The 12,063-nt window shown below is 23.6% G+C and overlaps 1 protein-coding gene across 1 annotated transcript in view; it reads left to right on the top strand.

Moving 5' to 3' along the window:
• LOC145834163 (putative NADH dehydrogenase [ubiquinone] iron-sulfur protein 6, mitochondrial) overlaps positions 1–12,063 on the top strand; it is a 160,768-nt gene that overhangs the window by 32,464 nt on the left and 116,241 nt on the right. Inside the window, exons 3-4 of the mRNA XM_082941530.1 lie at positions 7,206–7,389; positions 11,553–11,606. Coding sequence (XP_082797656.1) covers positions 7,206–7,389; positions 11,553–11,606 — 238 coding nt within the window. The remainder of the gene's footprint in view (positions 1–7,205; positions 7,390–11,552; positions 11,607–12,063) is intronic.

The following is a 12,063-nucleotide window of genomic DNA, read 5'->3' as shown; positions in this document are numbered from 1 at the left end:
TAACATATATTACAAAGTCCTGCACTATGACTGATACATTCATTGAATTACTATTCCTATATAATTAAATAGAGCTAGTATAAAGCAAAAAAAAATATTTTTTAAGTATAACACTTACTGGTTTTATTTTAGTTGATTTTCATAAACTATGATATAATACTTTGAAAGTTGTTAAAAGTTCTACAAAATTTTATTTTGCAAATGCATAGAAATTTTATTTTGTACTAGTTCTTTCTCTTATATTTTTGCTTGAACCGTCTTTAAATATATTTTATATTGATTAAGCTTTATTTTGCAAAAACCGAACCTTTATAAAAACTTAATTTGAAAATTTTCCGATGTTACTTTTTAAATTATAAATGTTCAAAACTGTGTGATATATAAAACACGTGTCTGAAATCTAAATTAACAACTAAAAGTAAACACGCATTAAATAAATGAAAAATTCTAACTTAATTTAAAACTATTTTTGGAAGAATTTTTATTAAAAAAAAAATGTACTGAGTAAAATTTAGTATAAAACAAGTTTATGTTGTATGAAATTAAATTCAATGCTTGAAAAATATAGTTGTTTAAAAAAAATAGTATAAAGTTTTCAATATTTTAGTTGAATTGATAAAGTTTAAAGGGTTTAATTTATTTGAACAGGATTAATATTTGAAAGCTTTTTGAAGTTTACTAAACTTTCTTGCTTAGAAACTATTAGAATGAAAACCTTAGGATGTTTAGATTATATAACCAGATTGAGTAAAAAGTTTAAAAACATTATACATTAATTAGAAAATAAGTAAGTAACAATAAATTAAAACTCTTGAAAAAGATTTTGTTATGTTTTTAAACAATTTAGTTTTACTTAATATTCTCGAATTTGTTTTACAATTTTTTTAAAAATATCAGCTTTCTTTTAGTTTAAAAAAATATATTATCGTATTGATTAGTTATCATCTTTACTATATTATCTTATTATTTTTTAGGTTAAAATCTTTATGAGGGTTCAGTAACAAGACTAAACGTTTTTAGGTTTGATATTAAACATTGTTCAAAATATTTTTTTATTTAATACTTTTACATCTACAAATTGTTAAAAATTATAAAATTAAGCTTTCCTCAAAAAACTAAGAGATAAATTTTTAAAAAATGTTTTAGGTCAAGCCTGAAATTCTTACATTTTCTACACCCACCTGAATAAATAAACTTGTAGTTCTAAATCATTTTTTTAAGCTTTATTTTAATCTTTTTTATGTTATTTAACTTCTTGGGAAAACATAGCTTGTTTGTTAAAAATTTGTCTCAATAAAGATTCGATTAGGCATAATTGAAGTAGTTTTAGATACTTATAATTTTTTATACTCAAAAACAGGTTATAGTTGTACAAACTAAAAAATCTTTTATTTTTTTAACAATATATGAGTGGTTATTAAATTCTTCAAATAATATTTCTAACAGACACAAACAATACACAAATAGTTAATCATTATATATAAGAAAACGAAACGAGCGTATGACGTTTGTAGTCAATAACGTTACAAGTATAAAAATAATTACTTTTTACTATTAATTTGCGCATTATTAATTTTAAACACTAAAATTTAAATAGATAATGTTAAAAAATTCAAAAGAATCTTACAAATACTTATTTCTATCACAATTTAGTTTTATTTTACAAATGTTCTCAAATTGAATTATGCATCAGGAGTCGTATAAATTTTTTAGATCCAAACTGAAAAACTATACAACTGAAAATTTTATCAAAACTTGATTAAAATTTCCGAATCAAAAAAGCTTCATAGAAATCTTAAAGCCAAAAGAGATTACAGTTTTCTAAAAACAAATAAACAATAAATACACCAAAATTAATTAGCTCAATATTTTCATAGCCATATTTAGTTGGTTTTTTTACCAGCTTATGCAACAATACAAGAAGAAAGTTTTATTTAAAAGCAAATTTTTGAGAGTTTTTTCTAAGCTTGAAGATGCTTTTTATCGTTTTAAAAAATTCAAATTATTTTTGAGATATGACTAGTCAAAGTCGGGCCGCATAATAGGTTCCCTGTGGAAAGGAAAAACTAAAACAGCGAAAAAAGACTATTTAATTAAAAATCTATCTCCTCCTACATTTTGCAAGCAATCTTTTTTAAACTTTCACAGTCTAATGTTTATACAATAATAAAAAAGCGTTACTTTGGAATTAAAAAAAATAAAATTATAATAATATTTTTTTTTTGAAAATAAACATTTTTTTTGCAAATTTTTTGGATAAAGTTTATATTTTTATACATTATTAAAATTTTAAAGTAACGTTTTTTCCTTTTAATATAAGGAACATTTCCTGAAAATTTAAAGAAGATTGCTTGAAAATGGAGGAGAAGATAGATTTTTAGTGATTTTTTTATTTTCGAGAAAATTGACTCCGAAAAATTTGAGGTCCATATGTTTGTATCGGACACTTCTTACAAGAAATAAAATATCTCAAAAATTAAATTATATTTTTGAATTCTATATAAAAAGGCTTGTAGTTTGTATTTTAAGCTTTCAAATAAAAGCCATAGTTAATTTTTGTAAAAAAAAATGACGGACCCTTCCCTATGGTCTTAATTTTAAGATTAAAATTACAAATTTAATTTGTATTAAAAAAATCTAAATATTAAAGGTACTTCAATTTTAATAAAAATCAAATTTCTTTAATCATTAGAATCTATAGTTAGACATTTTTTCAATGACATATATTAAAATATAAATAAGATAGGCTTAATTTAAACTCGTATAAATTCTTTTAATTAAAACTTAGTAGTTTATTAAATTAATGCAAAGTTTAGAGGTAGTAAAAAATATAACTATTTTAAACATAATCAATGTAGTTTTTAAAAAAAAAATTAAAAAGTTACTCTTTTTTGATAAAAAAAACTGAAAACTACGTTTTAGACCAGAAAAGTTTTACAATATGACTAAAAGTTTGCCAAAAAATAACCTTTGCTCATAAATCTTTCTTTGGTTAGTAAAAAGATTTATATAAAAGGAGCATATTTTAAATTGTACTTCATTGGGGTAAATAAACAAAATGTCAATGAGCAGGATTTCATAAATGCATCAAAAAGTAGCAAATAATGTATTTACATTTATAACATTAGTACTGTACATTTTTGTATGTTTAATATAAGTTAAGACTAAATGTAACAGGTATAAGTTTTTCATTAGTTCTAGTTATCCACATTGGGTATGCCATTTATAAATATCATTTTTACTTATTCATTAAAATAGTTTTTATAAGAGGGTCCAGTAAAAGTTGATCATTTAATGAAGATTTATATAGTTTAATTAGAGATAAAATTAGTATTTGCTTGAAAAAATAAAACAAACTCTTGATATTATCCTATCAAACTACATGCTTTCTCATTTTTTTTTGTATATTTATTGGTTATTGGATTTGATTATGCAAGTTCCACTCAGAAAGTTTTCAAAGCTGTCATTAGGAACCCTACACATCAGGCTACTAATTTAGAGAAGCATACAATTATTTTTGTCTACCTAATGCTTGAATACACAAATTTAAGTGTAACAAGTGTTTTCAAAATGTTTATTGTTGAAGATGGGTGTAAAGTATTGTTTTTTATAATGTTATGCATAGTTAAGCTATTAAAAAATAGTTTATTTATTTGCTAGGTTTTGTTTTACTGAGTCAGTAGTATTGTACTGACTAATTCAAAGCATTATAGCATTTATTTGTAACTCTATGTTTTTTTAAAAGACATCACTTATATTCATTATATAATTTCTTATTAAGATCTTTTTTTCACTAACTTGTTTATTTTGTAAATTTAAAAAAAAAAAAAATGGTTTTTTATATTTAGTTGATGCTTTAAGATATTAAATTTGTACTATGTGCTGCCTACCTTACGTAGTGCTTACGTGGTCCTCTTAAAAGTTTGTACTTAATTTAATATTTGTACCGTAGCTAATTTTACTCGAATATCAATCTGAAAAATTGACCAGTTAAAATTTTACCCTGAAAAGAAGCTTAACATTTTTTTTGACCAGTCAGGTTGACCAGTGAAAAACGACTATGTTTTATAGGAATGTAAACACTAAAAACTAAACTTTAATTATTATAATTTATGTTTTCAGTTCTTCAAATCTCACATTTCATTAAATCAAAAATTGTAAGAAATTTCCAACAAATCACCAACCTGATTGTAAATATGTAGAATGTCATAAGTGATCATTTTTTCTACTCTTGTACAAAACTAACCCGTTGTTAAAAAGTGTCTTTGTTTGAAACCGACCACTAGAGCAAAAGTGTCCTTTTGTGCCCCTATCATTTTCATGTTCTTAAATTTGACTTGAACCTCAAAACTTTTAATTTGTACATTTTGCTGTATGTCAGGGTTGCCACACACTCAGGGAATTTTAAAGTTATAGAAAATCTTAGGAAAACTCAGGGCAGTTTTGATTTTTTCTTTTTTAAAAATCTCAATAAATTTTTTTTTAGACCTAGAATGAAATTTAGTTAATCCAGTAACAAAATTTTCTTAAACAGTTATTTTTATTTATTTTCAAGTGCTTGTTTAAAAATTTTTTAAGCTTTGCGGCTAGTTTTCAATATTCTTAGAATTATTATAGTAATTTTTAATAATTAATAAAATTTTAGGATTTAAAAAAAACTTAGGGAAACTCAGGGAAGCCTAAGGTTACTCAGGAAAGTTTTTAGTTACTCAGGGAAGATTTTTTGACCCAAAGAGTGGCAACCCTGGTATGTGGAAAAAAAATAATTGGTCATGTTATGTATAAATGAAGACATGTCCAAACAAAACAGTTTACTTATATTTTAATTAGTTTTGCTTTTCAAAGAGAGCATATATGCCACAATAATTACTTTAGAAGGTAAGGTAGTAAAAAGAAAAGTAATATAAAAAATTAATTAAAAATCTTTATCTTGTAATGAGTTAAAATGTATATTTTATAAATTTAAATTACTTAACTAAAAAAGGTTTCTGCTACTTTGGAAAACGATCAGGGTACCCTATCAACAAAAAATCCTGGAATAAGATAATTTCATGATATTGCATAGATTTCGAAAATATTAGGATTTGAAGGGCATAGGGGGGTCCAACAATTTTTTTACTAAAAACAAAATTGGATCTCATATGAAAGCTTGAAGTACAAGCCAGTTTTTTATAGAATTGAAAAATCTTATTTAATTCTTGAGATATTTAAATTTTTATAAAAAGTTTCCAATACAAACATATGGACTGCAAATTTTTCAAAGTCAATTTTCTCAAAAATTTAAGAAAATGACTAAAAATCTATTTTCTCATTCATTTTTTGAGCTAGAGACCTCAAACTTTCAGGAAACGTTAGTTTTATAGTTTAAAAGACTTTAATGGTGGAATTTTAAAAATGTTAAGAAATAAAAATTTTAGATAAAAAAAAGCAAAAAAAAAAAAGGTGGATTTTTTGATAAAAATTTTGTTTTTCAAAATTAAAAAATTCTTGCATTCAATCTTTTTTAAATTTATTAATACACTTTCTGTAAAAATTTGAAAAAGATTGCTTAAAAAATGAAGGAGGAAATAGATTTTTAGTGAAATGGTCTTTTTTCCCTTTTTTAATTTGCACCTTCTTCGAGGAACCTATTGAGATTTTGATTGCTTATAGCTCAAAAAATACTTAGAATTTTTTCAAGCGGTTAAAAATGTCTGATAGCTGAGATAAAACTCTATCAAATAAGATAAACTTGTAAAAATCAAGTAGGACCCCCTATGCCCTTAAAAACTTTTTTTTTTTAATTTAAAGGTAACCCTTTAAAACTAGTTTTTCTTAACATAATTAATAATTTAACTAAAAATTAACTTTTGATCATTAAAATAGAGATGCCTGTTACTTAAGCCAAATTAATTAAATAAATTTTGTCATTATATTAAAAACACATAAATTTATTCAACATTGTTTTAAGTTATTTTTTTTAAACTGAAGCAAAATTAATTTTTCTAAATCCATACTAGTCTTTAGTATTCAAAATCAGCTATTTTATTATTTATAATTTTTTCTTTATCACAGGGTTGCCACAAAACCTGGAAACCTTGGAAAAACTGAAATTTGAGAAATTTTAAAAAAATATCCTGGAATTTTAAACAAAAATCACTAAAAGCCATTGAACTCAAAGAAATTTTACACGTAAAGAAGTAAAAATTTTATTTGACACCATAAAACTATCATGTAGATTAAAAGTTTTTGTTGTCATCAAAAAAATTTTTATTAAAATCACATTTAAAGTATATTTTCAATGTTGTTGTACTCAACACCGTTTTTAACCTTAAAATATACTTTAAACTCCAAAGACTCAAAAACATGTCCTTTCAGTAACCTGGAAGAATTTCAGAATACATAAAAGAAACTTCTTAAAAACCAGTGGTAACCTTGTTATCATAATTTATTCTTTTGTTGTTTTTAAGATTGTTTATAGTACATTAGATTGATTAGCAGTATTTATTTTTCAGTTTTTGGTTCTTATTACTTTTTGTTAGGTTTTCCATTAACCAGGGCTATTTTAAACTTAAATTAGTTTTTGTACCCTAAGAATGGCTTTTTTTGCTTCTAAGAATGGAATGCTGGTATAACATATAAATATGATCTAGGTTGCATGTATTTTTCTTTATCGATCTACTGTGAACAGTTATTATTAAGTTAGAGAACCACTGTCTAATAAAACTTCATTTTAAATTTTCTAAACCAAGGCATAAAACAGAATTGAGTATGCTTTTCTATTTAGAACCATGGGATAAATAATTTAGTTTACTATAAAGAAAGTACACCACAAATTTTAAAACTACAGCTGAAATAAAACTTACAATGTTAAGAAAAATAAGGTATTATAATAATCAACTTATAATTCAGTTATGACATCATTTTTAAAACTCTAAAACTTATCATAGTGATTTTCTTATATTGAAAAAAATACTAGAAATTTCTTTAATGTTATACCATTATAAAAAAAATATTTGTATCATGTTGTACCTTAAGCTACACTTTGTTTTGTGTAAAATAAAGAAAAATCACTCTTTTATTATTCACACAGACAAATTAATATAATTATGACATCACTACTGAAAACCTCCATGGTCCTGAGACCAATGATGCCAAAAGTTGAAATATATTTTATAGTATTTTGAGAAAAATAAAATGTAAAGTATTTTTTATTATTCACACAGACAAATTTATATAATTATGACATCACTACTGAAAACTTCCATGGTGCTGAGACCAATGATGTCCAGGCAAATGTCTGAAGTGGTCAAGAGCCAAGGTGAGAAGTTTGTGTTCAGCAATGGAAAGTTCACCAAAGCGCCACAGAATGTCACTCAGGTTCACGAAGAAATCACCCACACTGGACAGGTTGGTGAAATTATATAATAATAAATTAATGTTTGTTATGTAACACAACCTTGCTTTTAAATAGTTGATATATTTTATTGTGCTAAAATTTTTTTTAAACAAAATTATGTATTATTATCAATTCTAATCAGTTTTAACCTTTTGAAATAGTTTTAAGCACTCAGGTTAATTAAGGCCATTGGGGGGTCTTAATTTTGTTTTACAAAAAATATCTTTGCTGTTTATATGAAAGCTTTAATTACAAACTACAAGCCACTTTTTATAAAATTCTAAAATATCATTTACTTATTTTTCATTAAAAGTTTCCAATACAAACATATAGACTGCAAATTTTTTGGGGTCATTTTCTCAGAAATTTTAAAAATCACTAAAAGTCTATCTTCTCCTTCATTTTTAAAGCAATCTTCTTCAAATTTTCAGGAAATGTCTTTTACATTATAAGAAATAGATTTATGCAAATTATATATTTTATTTGCAACCGGTTTTGGTGGCAAAAAATTTGGACATTTTCAAGCAATAATAAAATAATAAAATATTTTTTTTTTGCTAGAAAATGTTGCAATTTTTTGTTATCAAAACCGTTTGCAAATAAAATATGTAATTTGCATAAATCTATATAAATAAGCTCTTTACATCCCAGTAAATTGAGCATTCTTTTTAGTTAAGGCAAATTACTATATACATTATAAGAAAAAAAAATATTAAAAAATTTTATTAACTTAAAGAAATTAAACTTTAATGACAAAAAAAATCTTTTTAAAAAATTTTTTAAGTCTAAAGTAACATTTTTTTAAAGTTGTTTAAAGATTTAACTGTGAAAATTTGAAGAAGGTTGCATGAAAATTGTTGCAGGAGACAGATTTTAAGGGCATAGGGGAGGGGGGGGGTAAATCACTTTTTTATTCAAAATTTGATCTTATTTTATATAGTTTTTACTAAGCTACAAGATGCTTTTTGCAGGTTTTAAAAATTCAAAATAATTTTTGAGATACAGCCAGTCAAAGTCGGAGACAACAATAGAATCCTTATGGGAGGCACAAACTAAAACTGCAAATATCCAGAAATCTATCTTCTCCTACAGTTTTTGAAATAACTACCTCAAATTTTCAGGAAATGTTTCTTGCTTTATTTATAAAACTCTGTTGGAAAGAATTAAAAAAAACAATTTATCACAAAAAAAAAACTTTTTTGTTTATTTTTTATAATTGAGTTAATGATCTCAAAAAACCTAGGAGAAGATAGATTTTTAGTGAAATAGTCTATTTTTGCCAATTTAGTTTGTGCCTCCAATTAAGAACCTATTGTTGCCTCCGACTTTGACTGGCTGTATCTCAAATTTGATTATCAAAAATCTTGAATTTTAAAAACCTGTAAAAAGTATCTTGTAGCTTAGTAAAAATTATATAAGATAAGATCAAATTTTGATTAAAATAGTGATTAACCCCCTATGCCCCAAATAAAGTAGTCTTTTTTGCTGTTTTAGTTTTCCCTTGCCATAGAAAAGCCTGACCTTGACGGGTCATATATCAATTTTTCTTTTGAATTTTTAAGACAGTAAAAAGAATCTTGAAGCTTAGTAAAAACTCTATAAAATAAGAACCACTTGTAAAAAACATGGCTTACCTCCCTATGGCCTTAAAAATTTAGAAGCTTTCTTTAGCTTAAAAAATGGTTGATGAAGTACATTGGCAAAACTTGTGAAACATATTTTTTTTATTAATTTTTAATTACATTTAGGAAAGTTGTTTATATTATTTATCTTTTTCAAAGTTTTCATAGTTAAATTTCAGATAACTTTATCTTTTTAAAGCTTAAAAAAAATCCAGCTATTTGAAATTTTTTTGAGTCTAAAAACTAAATTCTATTTATATATGCTCTTTGCATTCTACTGAAATAGTTCAAAATGAAATGTGTTAGTGATAGTAAGTTCATTTAAACCTTTATATATTAGGGTCAGGGTAAAATTACTCTTATTGTGATCAGTAAAAAAGTAGTATATTAAAAAAATCTAATTTAAGGCCATAGGAGATCCTTTTTTTATAAAAACTAACATTGGCTCTTTTTTGAAAGCTTGGACTGTAGACTAATAGGAGTATAGACTATAAGATATATTACAAGAAAACAAATCAATTAACTTGTGATATATATAACCAGCTCATAAAACAAATCCTATACAACCAAATGTCATAAGTTTTTTTATGGCTTATGTTTTCAAAATTTTATAAAGTTTACTGAAAACCTATCTGCTCCTTTTTTTAAAGCAGTTTACTTTAAAATTTCAGGTAATATTCTATTTGTACTTTGAAAATCATTTTGGAAAAAAGACAAAGACTTAAATAGATTAATTTATTTGTAAAAAGAACATATATGAAAAAAATACCTTCAATAAGATTAAACAATTTTAAGATTAGACTGAGAAATTTATGCTGTATGTTGCTAAAAAGCTGAAGAAAGGGATAAATTTGTAGTTAAATTTCCTTTTTTACTTAGCGCTTCCAATAAATAAACTCTCAAACTTTGATCACTTTTGTCTATATTTTTTTTTAAAAGATAAAAAAAACAATTAGTGGCTTTGTTTTTTTATAAAAATAAGACAACTACTTAAAAAAATAACATACTTCCATATAGCTTTAATAGTTTCTATTTATACAAACAAAAACATTTTTATGACGTAACTTCATCAACCCAAATTTCAGTTCCTAAGATTTCAGACTATTTTGAAGTTTTTATTTACAAATTTCTTAATTTAAATTTTTACCTTAATCTCAGTCAATTTTTTGTTTTAAATTCAACTGTTTGTCTTTGTAATTTATTTCTTATTCATGAAATTAAGTACCAATGTGAAAATTATGATACTTAAGTGTCCAAAATAAATTAAAAGTATTTAAATAAAATATATAAACTCAAACCAACTCTTGCTAATTTTTAGTCACTTAAGTCGGATTTTTTGCTTCAAAGTTGGCAAACTTTAAATATATAGTTTATTGATTACTGATATAGAATAACTTTATAAAAAGTACAAATATTATTGAACTGTAAATATTATTCATCTAAAATTTTTATAAGCTTTTAGGAAATAGCTTGGAAACAATTTATACATTTTATAATAGCATAATACTTAAAAGTTATGAAGTAAACTATAAGTATATTTATGCAGTTACCTTTTTTAATATGAAACTTAATAGTTAGCATGTTTTAATAGTAATTTATATATTTTTCTGAACATATAACATAAGAATTATGTTTTTATTAAATCAAAATGTTGTTGTATTTAATATTTATTTTGTTATATACTTTTAAACTATAATTTGTTTAGTTATCTGTTTTTTTCTTCTTTTAGTTTTATTTTCAATACTTGTAATAACAATTTTAAAATAATTCTATTCTTTACAAACTTCTCAATATAAACTTTAGAAATTTTAAAGTTTAAACTACAAAAAAAAAATTAGATGATGGATACCTTACTAAAAGTGTATTATGTTTTAACAGCTTTGTATATCTGTTTTGAAAATTAGTTCTAAAATTAAAGGGTCATGTCGTAAGATTTAAAGTTAAATTTGTTTAAAAATGTAGGGCTGCCATAAATTTTTAATTTATTTTTTTTTGAATTCTTACTTAGACTTTGACATTCAAAGAAATAAATTATAATTTGTAACTAAAGTTTTCTAATCATATTTCTGCTCAAGGCTAAAAAATTTGCTGGTTATAAAACTTTCTAAACAATTAAGAACAAAAAGCAAGTTGACCGTTTTATATAAATATACATATTAATACTGGTAGTTTTTACTTTTTGATGTACTAGTGTTAAATTTTTACTTTTTGACTCAAATTAGTTTTTTTTTAGCATTGAGCAAAAAAATGTTTTAGAAAACTGTACCTACAAATTATAATTTATTTCTTCTTTAGAAATATTTTTTAAATTTGTTTATTTTATGAAAATTTCCACATGGTTTTAATTTATACTCTGCTTTCTTTCAATAGCTTGATTTTTTTTAATGTTGATAAATATAGATAGCTAATTCTTGAACGATTGGATATCATACATGTTTCCAAACTGAAATAAAAGTTCAACTAAGTGATTAGATTTTAAAACCTAAAAATCAATCATTAAATGTAATACAACAAATAAAACAAGTAAAATAAACAATATTATTTTTTTTCAGATTTTTGCTGAAAGCGACCCAAGGAGAGCTCGCTTCATTGGAAGAAAGAAGCTGGTTAGTAATTTTTTTAAAATATATCTGCCATATCAATCTTAATTTGTGTATTAATTTGTTTACAAAAAGTAATCTAAATTTAATGTTTTGTATCATTATTTATGTTAAACTTCATGTTACATTGTCTACCAAGTATTGTACAAAATAATGTACTAGTTTTTTTAATTTTTTTTTGAAATTTGTAGTAAGATACACTTGAAAATGTCTTATATAGTTTTCTATCCATGTTAAATAACATTACAATTTGAAAAACAGTCATTGTTTAAAAAAGTCAATTAATTTATATAAAGCATTTTTTATTCAACTATCTTCTTAAAAATTAACAAAAAGTCCTTTAAATGCTGTTTATTTGTTATTTCTGAACTAAGTTTACATAAATGTTCTTATAATTATTTGTAAGTTGAGGTTTTTGTCCGTTTGAACTATCTAATAAAATATTTTTGAGATACTCTAAGTA

The sequence above is a fragment of the Thalia democratica genome, chromosome 1, assembly GCF_965202585.1.
Source record: "Thalia democratica chromosome 1, ktThaDemo2.hap1.1, whole genome shotgun sequence".
Taxonomy (NCBI): domain Eukaryota; kingdom Metazoa; phylum Chordata; class Thaliacea; order Salpida; family Salpidae; genus Thalia; species Thalia democratica.
Note: the sequence above shows the minus strand (reverse complement) of the source record. Positions and strands in the feature narration are given on the sequence as shown.